This window comes from Perca flavescens, chromosome 21, assembly GCF_004354835.1.
Source record: "Perca flavescens isolate YP-PL-M2 chromosome 21, PFLA_1.0, whole genome shotgun sequence".
Taxonomy (NCBI): domain Eukaryota; kingdom Metazoa; phylum Chordata; class Actinopteri; order Perciformes; family Percidae; genus Perca; species Perca flavescens.
In genome coordinates this window covers 19111109-19126767 of record NC_041351.1, presented here as the reverse complement: position 1 = coordinate 19126767, position 15659 = coordinate 19111109, and the positions used below count along the sequence as shown (strand labels likewise).

At 43.3% G+C, this 15659-nt stretch overlaps 4 protein-coding genes across 7 annotated transcripts in view; 3 read left to right on the top strand and 1 right to left on the bottom strand.

Moving 5' to 3' along the window:
• Positions 1 to 2319, bottom strand: part of grid2ipb (glutamate receptor, ionotropic, delta 2 (Grid2) interacting protein, b) — a 44366-nt gene extending 42047 nt beyond the window's left edge. Inside the window, exons 1-2 of the mRNA XM_028567093.1 lie at positions 1969 to 2319; positions 869 to 1017 (exon numbers count right to left, since the gene is read on the bottom strand). The gene's annotated coding sequence lies outside the window, so the exon portion shown is untranslated. The remainder of the gene's footprint in view (positions 1 to 868; positions 1018 to 1968) is intronic.
• Positions 1514 to 4646, top strand: zdhhc4 (zDHHC palmitoyltransferase 4). 3 transcript variants are annotated; one of them, XM_028567096.1, is made up of 7 exons: positions 1514 to 1716; positions 2021 to 2147; positions 2276 to 2349; positions 2821 to 2999; positions 3618 to 3743; positions 3866 to 4110; positions 4227 to 4646. In XM_028567096.1, exons 2-7 carry the CDS (start codon positions 2025 to 2027, stop codon positions 4524 to 4526), a joined length of 1047 nt encoding a protein of 348 aa, XP_028422897.1. In that variant the 5' UTR covers positions 1514 to 1716; positions 2021 to 2024; the 3' UTR covers positions 4527 to 4646. The 3 variants fall into 3 exon arrangements, with proteins under 3 accessions (XP_028422897.1, XP_028422899.1, XP_028422898.1); XM_028567098.1 differs by having other exon boundaries at positions 1514 to 1779; XM_028567097.1 differs by having other exon boundaries at positions 1514 to 1933.
• Positions 4647 to 6320: 1674 nt separating this feature from the next.
• pgp (phosphoglycolate phosphatase) lies at positions 6321 to 13302 on the top strand. Of its 2 annotated transcripts, XM_028567069.1 has the most exons (3): positions 6321 to 7154; positions 8590 to 8848; positions 12829 to 13302. In XM_028567069.1, exons 1-3 carry the CDS (start codon positions 6560 to 6562, stop codon positions 12893 to 12895), a joined length of 921 nt encoding a protein of 306 aa, XP_028422870.1. In that variant the 5' UTR covers positions 6321 to 6559; the 3' UTR covers positions 12896 to 13302. The 2 variants fall into 2 exon arrangements, with proteins under 2 accessions (XP_028422870.1, XP_028422869.1); XM_028567068.1 differs by lacking the exon at positions 12829 to 13302 and having other exon boundaries at positions 8590 to 9244.
• Positions 10144 to 15621, top strand: bricd5 (BRICHOS domain containing 5). The gene is made up of 6 exons (XM_028567071.1): positions 10144 to 10317; positions 10634 to 10771; positions 10991 to 11140; positions 11254 to 11361; positions 13537 to 13690; positions 15086 to 15621. The coding sequence occupies exons 1-6, from the start codon at positions 10264 to 10266 to the stop codon at positions 15178 to 15180; spliced, it is 699 nt and encodes a 232-aa protein (XP_028422872.1). The 5' UTR covers positions 10144 to 10263; the 3' UTR covers positions 15181 to 15621.
• Positions 15622 to 15659: the final 38 nt, after the last annotated feature.

The window sequence follows — 15659 nt, the reverse complement described above, 5'->3', positions numbered from 1 at the left end:
AAAATGAGATGTGTTTCTTTTAGCAAGGTGGTTTTAGCAAGGTGGTGGAACAATGTCACAATGCCCTACTCAAGAAGAAATGCTTTAACCTTACTGATATTAAATATGAGAGATTATGTAGAGGGAAAATATATCAAAAACAGGTTATATCATGTTATTGTTAGGACACCTCAGATACACTTCTCATATGATGTTAAGTCAGTAGCAGGTTTGTCAATAAAAGTTAACACGTTGCAGTCAGTAATTCATTTAAATGGGAATTCATTACAGCTGAAGAGAAAGTTTTAAGGAAGCACGCAAGAAGCAACAGGCAGTCCAGTGCCAACTGAATAATTAAACACAAATGGCTGTTTCTACAAACAGACGCCACTCACTCCAATCAAACTCTCCTCTTACACTACAAGACAGGACAAGACAGTTACTCATGTGTGACCAGACCGAAAACTGACATTTCATAGGCAATCGATTCTGACAAAACTGTCAGTCTTTTCACTCAGTAAGTAATAAATAAGTAATTAATTCTTCCTCAAATAAATCAGTCATACGTTTGAGCATTTCTACATCATAGTTTAGATGTTTTTTTAAAAAATACATTACAAAAGGGACCTGAAATAATGTATCTTCAACATAGTTTAGATGTTTTCATAAAAAATAAATTAAAAAAAAAGACCTGAAATAATGTATCTTCATACCAAGCAAAACTGGCATGTCATTAGTCATAAATGGGGTATTAGTATTTTGAAACGCTTCTCGACCTCAAACTGTAACTGCAAATACACTCAATTCATTGTGACCAACCACAAATCTAACATAAGGAAAATCTAAAATGATCAACATGCCCACAAAGCACATGCACAACCTCTCATACCTTTTTAAACACCATCCATAGATGTTCATGCACAGCTCCAGAGTAATGCTCCCCTCTCCAGCACTGCGAGCTGTAATATGAGTGCTGGGCCATGTCGGCAACTAGATCCAACAGGTGTCTTGTGATGCCTTGTTGCATTGTGTGGAGCACTGGATGGCAGTGACAGAGACAAAACAATACTAAGTAGCTGGAGCCAAAATGCTGGTGGATTTTAAGTCTAACTTGGAGGAAGTAATGTCATCTTTGCAGGTAATAAACTGAACTCCTAAATCCAAGTGTAAGCTTTACAGTAAGTGCATCAAATCTCCTCCTTATTCAGAAAACAACCCAATTTTTCGATAAACACATGGAACACTGGCCACTTTTGGCTGTGATGGTGAATATGTGATGGTTATAGTTGAAAGGGGTTTTTAAATCAGAGAAAAGGCTTCCAAGACACTCTAAAATGGGTGAAAACCATTGGTGAAAACCTTAGTCTGTCTATTATGAAAACTTGTAAGGTTTGAAAAAGAATGCAGGGTTATGTAATTAGTGTGGATCTTATTAGAATTGTATACAGTATAAGGAAAACTATTCATATTTGGACATACTTCACATTTATATCGACTTGAAGATAGCTCATACTGACACATCCTTTCACCCACCCTCCTGCAGCTGTGCCAGCCTCAGAAGTTTAGCACAACCCCTCAGCTGTTAGCTTGGAATTTAGCTTCATCGACGCTAAGGAAGTAGCATTGTTTACAGAGCAGCACCAAAAGTGATGCTAGCGGCCATAGCGCTAACCAAACCTACTATGTTGACATGAGATAAAACACTAAAAGGCAGCTATGCGTGACCTCGACTAGAAGGTAACGGGGAAATGAATGAGTTTATGGCTTCAGGAAGTAAAGAAAGCGGGAATGGATATGCAGGTTTGCTAACGTTGGGGTCGGGTACTGACATAGCTAGGTTAGCATGCTAACGCTAAACTTGTTCATCTGAGTAGTAGTTTTAAGAAGACACTCTAAGCTATATTGTTTCGTTTACAAGTCTTCGCCGTGTTTTAACAAACAGAAACCCCTAATGGTAACACTACTACCGCTTCTTGTTGAGTTTGCTACCTGTTCGTGGTGAGTTTGTACCATAGACACCTGTTGTTTCGTCTCTCTGTAGTCGCATGGATTTCCTCACTCTGTTCGCTGTCTACGTCGTAGTGGTGCTGACATGTATAGTCCTAGTCTGCAAATACTCAGGCCAGCAGCAGACTCCCTTTAATATCATCTTCAACTATGTAGGAAAGGTAAGTAAAGAAGCAGTTTAACTGTAACTTCCACAAACGGACACTGTGTGGCGCAGTTAGACTAATTTATCACAATACAAAGACAGCATGTCCACTGCAGTTAAAGCTGCTGACACTTCTCTTCACAGGTAGTTGCACCATTCACGCCAAAATGGCTCCAAAAGTTTTCACAATGGACCTTGCACAGGTTGTTTCATCAAAGGTTTGTAGTTGAAGTGTTTCCAGAAATAAAAACATTGTTGTAATATATATTTAAAGGTGCCCTGTCACACGTATTTCATTACTTTGTGGTAATGTCTGAAGTAGAGATGGTCCGATAACGATATCGGCTCCGATTCTGCCTAAAACGCTGGTATCGGTTTTGGAAAGTACTGGAGTTTATGCACCGATCCGATACCACTAATAAAGCCCTAAAGAAAATCTATGTTAAAGTAGTTTTATTTATGTTCTTTTTCCGTTATAACCGACCGTCAAACTGGATAATAAAAGAAAGTTCTGTGGCATTTGTTGTTTGTTCATGTTTTACAAAGAGTTTAACCTGAGACATACCAACAGGGCACCTTTTAAATCTGTATCTGTATAATGGTCTAATATTGTATTTTTCCTTACAGTATCAAACACTTCTAATCCTGTATATTTGCATTCATTCTTTGTCATTTGCTTCTAATTGCAGGAACAACATGTTCATCTATCTGCATATCCTGCTCGAGGTTGCTGTGTGTGCAGAGTTCACCTATGAGGTGTTTGGCTTCTGCAGGCAGATGGACACCTCACTGACCAGCCTGTGTGTGCCTTACATCCTGCTGGCCATCAAGACCTACTTCTTCTACCTCTGCATCAAGAAAGATCCAGGTTTATATTATATGAGCTGAAGTATATTCAAACCTACTTGTTATTGGCTGCAATGTTAGGACATAGTATATGTGGATGGTTGAGGTGTGGCATATGTAACACTTTTACACCTTGATTTGAAATGTATTCTTTGTCTGTGTGCTGACATATTTTAGAGCTGTATGAGTAATAACTAGGTATGTTGGTAATTACGTATCACCCATGTACATCAGTAATTTCATTTTGACACGTGGAGGGTAAAACTGTGATTTGGAGGAGTTTGTTAATGAAGGCACAGGCATACACAGCATCACCCATGGTGCAGTTAAATAGGCTGGGAATGCCAGATGCAGTGTGCTCATTGCCACTCTATTGAATGTTTTGTTCTTGGCTATTAATTTCCATACAAGGATCATTTAATTTAGTCTTGAAGAGTGATGCTGGTCAGCCTTACAACTGGTTATAAGGCCCTTGTAGACTGTGGGGGTTCAGAAAAGCAGTTGCATTAAGTATACATTTTTAATAGACTTTGAATGACTCCAGTTTATTCAGAGTAAAGTAGATCACCGACAAGTTAGTTCTCAGACAGTGTTTTAAGTCATTACACTTATTTTTTTTCTCTCCTCTTGGCTCTGGCAGGCACAGTGACGAAGAAGAAACTCGCTGGACAGCTGCACATCTATCCGTATGACAGGAGACTTTTTCACCCGGGAGTCTCGTGTGAAACCTGCCAACTCGTCAAACCGGCTCGCTCTAAACACTGCAGTGAGTAAATAAATAGTAATACACATGCACCATAGTAAATATTGTGTATCATATCAGCATAACACATTGTAACGCAGAATCCTATTCGGTGCTCACTGCTGTAAACGCTTTCTGTATTTCAGGGGTCTGCAACAGGTGTGTCCAACGTTTTGACCACCACTGTGTCTGGGTGAACAACTGCATCGGTGCCCAGAACACTCGTTACTTCTTGCTTTACCTCTTTAGCATGTGCGCCATAGCGGGAGACATTGCCGTACTAACAGGAGACATGCTGTTACATGCCGTACTGCGGTCAGGGCTTCTAAGGGCCAGTTATCTAGATGAGTACGGCCAGCAGCAGCCAGCGGGGCCTCTGTTTGTTGTACAGGTGAGACTCAGCACTGCTGACCTACTGTGTATCAAACGCTGCAGCCATGTTCATTTCCAATTTAATATCTCAACGTTGAACAAAACTTATTTCCTTTTTTCCTTCTGTCCGTCCAGCATCTGTTTCTGACCTTCCCTCGAATCATCTTCATGCTGGGATTTCTGGTCTTTGTCTTCTTCCTCCTGGCGGGTTATGCCCTTTTCCATTCCTACCTGGCTCTCGTCAACCAGACCTCCAATGAGTGGTACAAAAGTCGAGGTTACGTGTGTCAGCACTGCAACCCAACGGCGACAGCAGACCATCTGTCTAGCCCAGAACCAGACCACTCTAAAAGGTACTACTACAGCAGAGGGCTACTCAGAAACCTGGGAGAGATTTTCTTTCCTCTACAACCTGTTAAGAAAAAAGACAACTGAAAAAAAAAAAGATACTGCCGTGTGTGTTGTTATACTGCATTTACTGTACATCCCCTTGGATTTAATGTCCCTAAGGACTAGTGCTGGCTGAAGAAATAAACTTTACGTTAGCGATTTCTTTATTGACTCCCGTGTCTATCTCCCACAAGGAAAGCTCAGGCAACCTCAGGCAGCAAATACAGAATAATTCTTGTTGGATCAGATCATTGTCCGGTAATTAAATGTTCTAACTGTAAGCCTTTTTCCCTCCTTTTTATTCTTTGCCTGCCATCAACTAAAGCATGAACACTTCCAAAGCTGTAACATATGTCCACCCATTGTCGTTTTCTCAATACTTAATCATGGCATTAGGACTCCGCTTTTGAATATGTTTTACTTTATGTATTTTTTTTTTAATCAGGCATGGGTATATTTTAAGGTTAGGTAGGGATTTAAAATAAATGATTTAATGAAATAATTTCTGAAGTTAAAATTCTGTGTCAGGGGTGTCAATAAAGCCAGCAGGGGGAGCTACACTGACGTTCATTACAATTCAACAGTGTTATTAAACGCGTGTGTGCTAGTTGGACAGTCCAGAAGCAAAATGGAACTTTCATTTACATGCTACGGGATAGGGACGGTGGCCCTGAGATGCAAAACACAACATTGAACAATACACTGACAAAATAAAACAATATTTTACAAAACACAGCAACATTACAGAAAACACATTGACATGTTGTCTAATTTGTTCATGTGTATTCTTTATTTGTGTTTTCTGATATGGTTGTGTCGTGTACTACTGTGTTGGGGGTATATTTTTCCCTACATTTCTTTAGTATCAAACATAGCTCCCATTGGGTTTTGAACACTTTTCCCTTAAGGCTTATGGGCAAGAGCGGTGGTAGCTAGGGGCGTCTTGCCCACCCAATCAAAAAGTTAAGAAAATGTGCTCCGCCGATGGAAAAAAAACTAGCACAGAAAATACAGTTTTTAACTTCTGATTGGGTGAGCAGCCTTCGGTTTTGTGGAAGTCATACAGGACTTGTGGAGCCAGAAAAACAAGCAGATCACACACACACACACACAAAGTGTTCTTTGGAAGTCCCACCTGCAAAAGAATAATAGTTCTAACACACACACGCAGATGTATAGTACATATAATCAAATCCTAGCATCATTTCAATTTTAAAGAATTTCAAAATTACTGCATGAACTTTCTTCACGTAACATTACTGGTTTAAAAAAAAACATTTGTACGTTCAAAACAAAGCATTAGCGTTAGTATTGTGATTGCATTAATAAAGGAAAATAACAAAAAGATGTATGATCTTTTTGCCCTCCAGCTTGCTAAGGTATGATGAGATTACATCGTGCCTTGAAGTTTTAATTCAACTCCCCCACTTCATGTGTCCCCACCCATGTTGAAATGAAACCTACCACATGATAGGCCAGCTGTCATTTAAACCTGCAACCTTTGGGCTAACTAGTCTCTCTAACCTTTGGGCTGCCTACCGCCCAAGTTGCCCACCTAGGATTTCTACCAGCCCACCCTAATATAGCAGCTTATAAAGGGGCCCTGCTCATGGGAGCTGTAGTTTGATGCTAAGAAGATTGCTTAAAGTAGTAGCTGTGTAGCTTAGAATATTATTATCTCAGGTTATTTATTTTTTTGGAAAGAAAAATACAGGTTGTGAGCATAGACTGTAGAGCTGTGAGCAGGGGTGTGGTAGTGAAAGAATCTTGACCAGAAGTTAGGACATGTTGGTATGGTGTTCCTGCCCCTTTAAGCCGGTGCGGAAGTAACCGCTGAAACGATGCAACCAATGATGCAACCAACCTACATCCATAGATGCAACGCTCAGTGGAAGGTCAGCTTTTGTTTTTTATCTCCGTTGAATTTCAACACTAGACTTATTAAACCAGACAGCTGCTACAAAAGGCAAAGCTAGGCGTGTTCGCATACAGTAGTACTGAACTTTAGCACAGCTGTGCGTGCGTGACTCCTCGGACAACAGTTATTCATTGTGAAGTGTGACAGCGCGTCTGCCCCGATGTCTGGCTCAAAATGTGCACGGCTGAGCGCGGCGCTGGCGAAACAAGTGCTGGACTCGGTGGACAGCGTCCTGTTCGACTGCGACGGGGTCATCTGGCGGGGGGACCAGGCCGTCCCCGGCGCCCCTCAGGTCATAAAACTGCTCAAGGAAAAGGGCAAGAAGGTCTTCTTCGTCACCAACAACAGCACCAAGACGAGGAAGATGTATGTCGAAAAGTTGTCTATGTTGGGGTTCGACGCGAAAGAAGACGAGGTGTTCGGGACGGCGTACTGCTCCGCCATGTACCTGAAGACTGTGTGCGAGCTGCAGGGCAAAGTGTACCTGATAGGAAGCGACGCGATGAGAAAGGAGCTGGAGGCGGTGGGGCTCCGGCAGACCGGGGTGGGACCCGACCACGTCCTCGGGAAGCAGACCGACTGGGCCAACGTGCCTCTGGATCCCGAGGTGAAGGCTGTGGTTGTTGGTTTCGACGAACATTTCAGTTACATGAAGCTTAACAGAGCCATGCAGTACCTGACCCAGCCGGGCTGTCTGTTTGTGGGGACCAACAGGGACACCAGGTTGCCCCTGGAGGGAGGCAAGGCTGTCCCAGGTAGGCATGAGCCACGCATTACATTATGGCTTAAAGCAGATTAGTAACACAGTCGTTATAGCCTCTACACACTTAAGGCTGAGACTCAATTGAGCAAACACTTGCAGCACCCTGGCAGGGACAGAGGGCTGAGGCTTATTACTAAGAAAACTATACACTCAAACTAAAGCATATAGACTCTCAAGAAAATCATGCTGAATACTCAAACTATAATAAAATAATAATAATGTAGACTTTATTAATCCCACAAGGGGAAATTACAATGTTTTCACTCTGTTGTTATAACACCCATTACACACAGGCCTGAATTACACACACATGCTCAGTTCCTATACATGCACTAATGGATGTCAGAGTGAGGGAGCTGCCCATGGAAAGGCGCCGCGAGCAGTTGGGGGTTCAATGCCTGGCTCAAGAGCACATTGGCAGTGCCCAGGAGGTGAACTGGCACCTCTCCAGCTACCAGTCCTGACCAAACACTTGTCAGATGCATACTTTAACAAACAAAACAAAGATTAAGTCTTCTTCCTAGTAGTTCCTAGTTTTTTTTTATTATTATTATTATTATTATTATTATTATTATTATTATTAGGACGGGGACCCACAGATGTATCTTTAAAATGTGTAAATGATTTGGCACCTATCTGAACCTAAATGCTCCACCCATCCAAAATGTTCTTAAAGGTCCCATGACATGGTGCTCTTTGGATGCTTTTATATGGGCCTTAGTGTTCCCCTAATACTGTATCTGAAGTGTCTTTCCCGAAATTCAGCCTCGGTGAAGAATTACAGCCACTAGAGCCAGTCCTACAATGAGCTTTCCTTAGGATGTGCAATTTCTGCTTCAAGATTCCAGATCGGTCCATCTGAGCTTTAATTTTCTCAAAGGCAGAGCAGGATACCCAGGGCTCGGTTTACACCTATCGCCATTTCTAGCCACTGGGGGACCATAGTAGGGGGGGGGGGGGTAGGGGGGGACACATATTCATGTTAAAAAAACTCATAAAGTGACATTTTCATGCCATGGGACCTTTTTAATAGTTGACACTTCAGTAAATAAAGTTTAACTGCAAAACAAAACAAGGCCTAATATCTCACCCAAACATATTTAGGAGTTTTTAAGGCCTATGGGAATTTCTATAGATTTTATGTGCAATTAGTTTCAAAGCTTATCAGACATTTGAGCCTGATTTGATCTACCTGATGCAGATGCTTGTGAGCTCAAGACAAAGCAAGTATTAGATCGCCCAACCTAATAAGTTGTAAGAAAGTTCACACACACAAGAACCTATACATGTTATCTAAGTGGATTGCTTTCCTCTTCACAGGTAAATGAAACTGTCAATTAACAAAATGGGTAATGGAGGTCAAATATCTGGGGACGGGTAGGGGATTTGAGTAAAAAGGCCTCCTCACCTCCTCCTCCCCCCCCCAGGTACAGGCTGCTTGCTGCAGGCCGTGGAGACTGCAGCCCAGCGCCAGGCCCAGACGGTGGGCAAACCCAACCACTTCATGTTCGACTGCGTGGCCGCCCAGTTCGGCGTGGACCCCGCCCGCTGCCTGATGGTGGGCGACCGCTTGGACACGGACATCATGCTGGGCTCCAACTGCGGCCTGAAGACCCTCCTCACCCTCACGGGGGTCAGCACCGTGGCGGACGCCGAGGCCCATCAGAAGAGCGGCTGCGCGGAGAGGCAGGGGATGGTGCCGGATTATTACGTGGAGAGCATCGCCGAGCTTCTTCCAGCTCTGCAGGGATGAAACGGCTGAAAGGCCGTCGGGACCGGAGCGGAGCTGCGCGGTGATGGCGTATCTGCTTCCAACCTGAGGGATTTGGCTAAGCCTGTCACACGCCACACACTCCACTGTCTTCTAAAAGGGAATATTGTTCATGAAGATTTATATAATTCAAATTATTTCTATAACAAAGTCACAACCATGCAGCTGGCTGATGCGAGACAGTAGAAAAAGACTATTTTTTTTTAACTAAACCGTTATAAAGACGTGCTAATTTAATGTGATATAAATGATCGATGTATTATACATAACATAAGAACAATGATTTACAGTATTGTTTCAATCGTTACTTTTTTTGAAGGAAAAAAAAAAAAAAAGTGTACTTTAAAGACCCAGTCTGTGATGCAATCTCCCGTTAAGCAACTAGTCAAACTCAATGAGGGAAATGAGCACACAAAATGTGCTAACAGTTTGGTAATACATTTGTTCAGGTTTACAACTATTTTAAAAGTCTATAAATAACAGGCACATAACTTGAGCTTTCTGTTTCTTTATGTATTTTCACACCTCAGCAGAAAGTGCAAACATTTGCGGTAACATTCATGGGGATGGTGCAATGATAACCAGTTGTGTCATGTCAGTACATTAGTAAAAATCGTGATTTAATAGAATGGCATACATGTTTTTAAGGTAATCCAGTCTTCCTTTTACCTTTCTGTGTTCTCTGACTTGTCCTTGACTCACCCAATCACTGAAAGCAATGCTTAAATCTGTAATAATAAAAAAAAAAAAAAACACAAACTATCTTTCCTAAATCGGCGTATGCTCTCTGTGGCTTTAAGTTCAAAGTGAACACGGCAAACTTCCCCTCTAAAGTCACCCTGGGCTGTCATCGGCTGGATGCTGCAACAGCCAGAACCGAGTATCACCTCTCTCACCTGATGAGAGAGGCTTTCCAAGTTGCACCTGCCTCACACCCTTTGTCCATTGTCTGGGCCTGGGGAGGGAGGCCAATTCCTCTCCTGTAAGTGTGTGTTTGAGTGAGGGGGGGGTGCTATGGTAAGATGGATACTGTTAGAGAGGCATATTAAGTCATATTAGACTTTTTTTTAAAAAGGAGGAAATTGCAGGAGGACCAAACTCGAAAATTGAGTTTGGCCAGATTCAGAAGATTCTGTGTGAAGTGGCTGACTGTTTTGGTAGGGAGACAGGGAGACCAAAGGAGGAGGAGGAGGCCTGGGGAGGGGCGGGGGGTCTGCAGGGACAAAGAGAAGCAGGCCAAGGTGTATTGAGTCTCAGTCATGACCACAGCTCAATGCCGGTAGCTACGACAAGGGAGCAGACCGAGTGAGGAGCCGTCAAGGGACACAGGATGGTGAGGTGTTGGAAACATTCAGAAACCCGTTTGGAGGAAGCACAGTGCACGGTAAGCAGATGGCTTTTCATTTAACTTCTGTGGCAGGACTCTTTGTTTTTGGCTTACAAGTTAATCCATCCAGTGTTGCTAGGGAAGCCAACAACAGTTGCACAATAGGGTTTGAACTTCCAGATATTGCATTATGTGTACATAAAAAAAAATCTCAGCTGCTCAGTCAGAATGTATATGTATATATCCGTATATATCGTACATATCCGGCCAGTGGCTTGTGTTGGTTTCCCACCCTGCTACAGTTTGACGCTTTATGTCAAGTACCGTCTAAGTAACCTGTCACTGGTTCTTGTGTGTGAACACATTTCTTTAGGATGAGGGCTCTGCTGCGTCCTCCCAGTCCCACTTCCCACACAAGGCATTCTGGGTCAGCCTCTCCGCCTCTCTGCTCCTGGTCATCATTGGCCTCGGTTTGACGGGGCACCTGGGGCTGTCGCAGCCTCACTCTGAGGTACGCACACGCCAATCTACTTCTCCTGTGGGGATTCTTGCTGTTCTGAGTTTGTACCTTTCGGGGCTGAATGCACTTATTGGAAATCACTTTGGTTAAAAGCATCAGCTAAACGAGATGTAATGTTATACGACTGTCACCACACCAGATTATTGCCTACATCATTTCTGACCTAAAATGGCCATTCGCTCGCATTAATCCGAGTCTGCTTGTTTGCAGTCTTTACAGATTGTCCGAATCACCGTTCCAGATCAGACCGGGGTTCTGATTAACCAGTCCGCCGTTGTGGACCAGCAGAATGACTTGGTGACTTTTTCCATCGCCTCACCTGCAAATCAGACGTCCACTGTGCTCTTCGATGTCAAACGTGTACGTCCAGGGGATATGCACCAGATTGTAATGTTGTTTTTTATTGGCAGTGATCTTTTCTGACTGTGTTGACGACGGGAGAGATGTGTGACTGTCTTGCTGTCCCGTTGCAGGGTTTGATATGTTACAAACCTGTCGACCAGGACAGCTGCTACCTGCGAAAGATGGAGAAGACCGACTACGACAACGTGCAGTCCCTCCTCCACGAGTCGACGCACAAGGTAACGGCGACGTTTCGACACAAGAGAGCTGAACGCCCGCGTTATATTATAGGGCCTCCTTCGCTGCGTTCGGGACATGCGAGACCGCAAAGCTTAAGATTATGCACCTGGGCTAATGAAAGAAAAGAAAAAAAGGAAAGTTAAGGGCTTTGCCCTTTTAGCTGTGCCAGGTGATTTAAAAAGTCACTGCCTCACTAATGTGTGAACTGGCATTTTTGACTGTGCGACTCACAGCTTTGTCCCAGAAGCGCCACTGAGCCAGAACCTGCTGGGTTTCAGAGGTTTTTGCATGACTTCCCCGCCGCGCTACAAAGAGAGGGGTCAAGCATACTGGGCCGTATGAAGAGTCACATAGTCTTCCCTCGCTCGCTTTCCACGTCTGAATTCCTCAGCACATCTGATCCCTCCATGCACTCCCCCCCACCTTCAGCGTGCCCAGGATCTGCTTACAGGAGGCAGCGAGCCTGAGCCCTGGAGCGGGCACAATGGCCACTCTGTGTGAGGGCTTTTTAGCTTTTTAAGACTCCTCTGTTGGATTAAAATACAGCCCGACACTGGTTAGTGAGGGAAGGGCCTGTGTGTGTGTGTGTGTGTGTGTGTGTGTGTGTGTGTGTGTGTGTGTGTGTGTGTGTGTGTGTGTGTGTATCTGCTTTGTGACAAATACCTGGATCTCTCAAATTGATTCGGCTCAGAATTAAGCCCCCTCCGATATGATCTGTGAATAGCCGCGATGTGGGGCCCTTGCAAGAACACTGAGATGAGATTTCTGTTATTCTGCCTTATCATCTTTTTTTTTTGCACAATAGCATTATTTCCACCCGGGTCGAGTCTCTGAGCATTTATGGTGTCACATATCTCATACAGCTCCTCAGTGTTGATGGCGGTCATTTAATCTATGATAAGAGGGGAAGGCCCTTATGGATGGATGGATGGAGAGTAGATGTGGTCTGTGCCTCTATTCTGCAGCACAATGGCCTCCTTGGTCGTTTTCAGCAGAGGAAAGCTGGTTGTTACGTGACCCCCTCGAGCACAACAGTACTTTAAGTGGTTCCCTATCAGAGCCAATCGGAGGTGTAAGTGGTGCAATTACACCCAGGCTTTGTGACGAAGAAGAGTGCAAATGCGCGGCCGCGTTGATCTCATCGGCGAAGACTTCAGGCCGGTAGCAGCTCCGGTTTCATTCGTGGTCTTCTTCTTCACGTCTCCCTCGCTTTGACTCCAATGTATTCATTTAGCGTCGTCACTGCGATATGATTTCTCACACTTATTAAATGACACGGCCGCTCCGGAGTCGCCGTTCAAATTCCCGCAGGGGACAAAACTCTTTGGTCTGTTGTGGATTTTGTTTTTTGTTTTTTTTCCTGCCTCTCCCACGCCGTTGATTTAACGCAGAAGCAGAAATCGGCCTTTACACTGCAGTGTTGCAAACTGAGTTCTGTTGTTATGTGCACCATCCCCTGCGGAGAGGCAGGGGATGGTGCCGGATTATTACGTGGAGAGCATCGCCGAGCTTCTTCCAGCTCTGCAGGGATGAAACGGCTGAAAGGCCGTCGGGACCGGAGCGGAGCTGCGCGGTGATGGCGTATCTGCTTCCAACCTGAGGGATTTGGCTAAGCCTGTCACACGCCACACACTCCACTGTCTTCTAAAAGGGAATATTGTTCATGAAGATTTATATAATTCAAATTATTTCTATAACAAAGTCACAACCATGCAGCTGGCTGATGCGAGACAGTAGAAAAAGACTATTTTTTTTAACTAAACCGTTATAAAGACGTGCTAATTTAATGTGATATAAATGATCGATGTATTATACATAACATAAGAACAATGATTTACAGTATTGTTTCAATCGTTACTTTTTTGAGGAAAGGCGTAAAAAAAAAAAAGTGTACTTTAAAGACCCAGTCTGTGATGCAATCTCCCGTTAAGCAACTAGTCAAACCCGGTAGCAGCTCCGGTTTCATTCGTGGTCTTCTTCTTCACGTCTCCCTCGCTTTGACTCCAATGTATTCATTTAGCGTCGTCACTGCGATATGATTTCTCACACTTATTAAATGACACGGCCGCTCCGGAGTCGCCGTTCAAATTCCCGCAGGGGACAAAACTCTTTGGTCTGTTGTGGATTTTGTTTTTTGTTTTTTTTCTGTTGAGATGTTGTGATACTGTCCCTAGCAGAGTCAGTTCCAGCTGTCGGGGAATGAGACCCGGAGGCAGACGGAGTACCTGGGAGTGCTGGCAGCCAGTCAGGTGGACGTGGCCACGCTGGACGAGCCTCTCCAGGCTCTGTGTCAGGACAGCTCCATCCACTGGACCCGCAGGGTCGAGGGTGAGAACAGCCAGCCTTGTATTCTGGAGAGGTTTGCTTTGACATAAACTTCAAATGTCAAGTGTTATGGGGCTCCATTATTGTTGTTCAAAAACAAATGAACAGTGAGCCACAATGTTGCACTGGGTGTTAGTTCATTCAGTAGCATGAACACAGGCACTGTAAGTCAACCCCACATACACCATCCTGCTGCCGTACTGTAAATACTCATGAAAGAACCAAATGTGTATTAATCCGCCACTGAAAATAGTACCCAACAAATGCCCTATTTAGTCCTGTTTAACGGTTTGCTAAAAGCCCAGCATTTAGCAAACAGTGCCCAGCTGCCTCATAAGCCTTAGTCTTTTTAAAATAATATACTTTATGTAAATATATATGTTTTGACTTGTTTGACTTGATATTTATGTATTTATTAGAAATAAATTGGGTTCATGTCAACTACTCGAGAAGTCAAAAGTATTTGGAGATAGACTAACACAACGTTAGTTTTGGACTTGTCTAGGCATTTGCTGACAATATGAAAAATACAGACTAATGCCAGCCTTTATCTGTTGAACATTATGATGATATATGGGTTTTTATTTTAGCTCTACACTTGACATTTTGGAGAAAAGGGTTGAATGGCACGTTCTCTTAATTATCAGTAAAGTTTGCATGGTCATATTACGCAGCAGAAGTTGACACTGTACGAAGGGAGCTTTTAAAATAAATCGAGCCAGCTGGCAACTCCATAACCAACCAACTTGTCAGACTGAAACCTAAAACTAATGTACAGCATGACGTACAGTGACCTTTCCACTGCTGCAGTAAATGAATGGCTGGTAAAAACATTATACCTAGAGTGTACTCACTCAATAGTCTACATGTGGTGCTGGCAACATATTATTCCACATTAGCATTAATATCATACTTTAATCAGGCTGCTGTTAGACCATAAATTGTGTCTAAATTGTAAATGGCCAATTAATCACTGGGGGACATGACTTTCGTGAATCGGTTATATCATTTGTATAAGCTTTACTGAATCAGAATCAACTTCATTTGCCAGGTATGAGGACACATATGAGGAATTTTGCTTTGGTGAATTTTTGCTTTTACTGCCAAGAAAAACAAATGTATTTTTAATTATTATTCAAGCCAAAACAATAAAGTTGTGACAGATCATTTCATGTGTCAAAGAAAGTGGGGTACGCTTTTCTCTACAAAGAGTGACATTTGGGTAATGTTTGCGGAATTAATAATTGATAATATTTTGAAATTCAGGTTATTCCATCCTTCACAGTTTTCTACCATATTCAACAGTAAATGCTGCGCTGCCTCCACAATAATGATCCGCGTCTTGTCAAGGATTCTGTCATGTTCTTTGAGTCACCGTGTTCTCGGTCTTGTTTTCAGGCCCGGGGAAACAGAGGCTGGTCTACTTCTGCATCGACATCTGCTTTCCCAGCAATATCTGCGTGTCCGTGTGCTTCTACTACCTGCCAGAGTGACTGTGTATTCTCTTCATCTCCCTCGCAGCAAAAGATCAGGGAAACAAAGTTGTCTTTTAAGCTCCCTCTACAAGAAAAAAAATAAATAGAAAAAGCAGAACAAAAGCCAGCTTTGACTGTTTCCTCTGTGCCATACAGCTGCCAGTAAACCAGTGAAGCAGCCAACCCTTCCAGTCCATTTCCATCCTTCCGAGAGAGAAGAGATGGAGACAGGCTGTCATGGTTATTGCCAAAGCCCCATCGTCACTCTCTTCATCTGTAATACCCTCTCTGGTGGACACTTCAGAGATTACAAAAGAAAGATCCGCTTTTTTCTTTTTTTTTGGGGTGTATGTGCCTCTAATTGTATTTCCTGTTACCCGCTGCTGCAGTATAATTATGTGTAACCGTTCCAGTCGCAACAAGAGTGTTTTGATCCGTCTAATAAAAGACTGTTGTGTATTTGTGGCCAATTTATTTTCATTAGACTCTAAAAGAAA

Bases quoted from the DNA above. Each gene is read 5' to 3' on its own strand.
- zdhhc4 (XM_028567096.1), top strand. From the start codon at position 2,025: ATGGATTTCCTCACTCTGTTCGCTGTCTACGTCGTAGTGGTGCTGACA. The intron at 2,350-2,820 runs GTTTGTAGTTGA...TTCTAATTGCAG, and splicing joins CACAGGTTGTTTCATCAAAG to GAACAACATGTTCATCTATC. The intron at 3,000-3,617 runs GTTTATATTATA...TGGCTCTGGCAG, and splicing joins CTGCATCAAGAAAGATCCAG to GCACAGTGACGAAGAAGAAA.
- pgp (XM_028567069.1), top strand. From the start codon at position 6,560: ATGTCTGGCTCAAAATGTGCACGGCTGAGCGCGGCGCTGGCGAAACAA. The intron at 7,155-8,589 runs GTAGGCATGAGC...TCCCCCCCCCAG, and splicing joins GGGAGGCAAGGCTGTCCCAG to GTACAGGCTGCTTGCTGCAG. The intron at 8,849-12,828 runs GCAGGGGATGGT...CCCTGCGGAGAG, and splicing joins AAGAGCGGCTGCGCGGAGAG to GCAGGGGATGGTGCCGGATT.
- bricd5 (XM_028567071.1), top strand. From the start codon at position 10,264: ATGGTGAGGTGTTGGAAACATTCAGAAACCCGTTTGGAGGAAGCACAG. The intron at 10,318-10,633 runs GTAAGCAGATGG...ACATTTCTTTAG, and splicing joins TGGAGGAAGCACAGTGCACG to GATGAGGGCTCTGCTGCGTC. The intron at 10,772-10,990 runs GTACGCACACGC...GCTTGTTTGCAG, and splicing joins TGTCGCAGCCTCACTCTGAG to TCTTTACAGATTGTCCGAAT.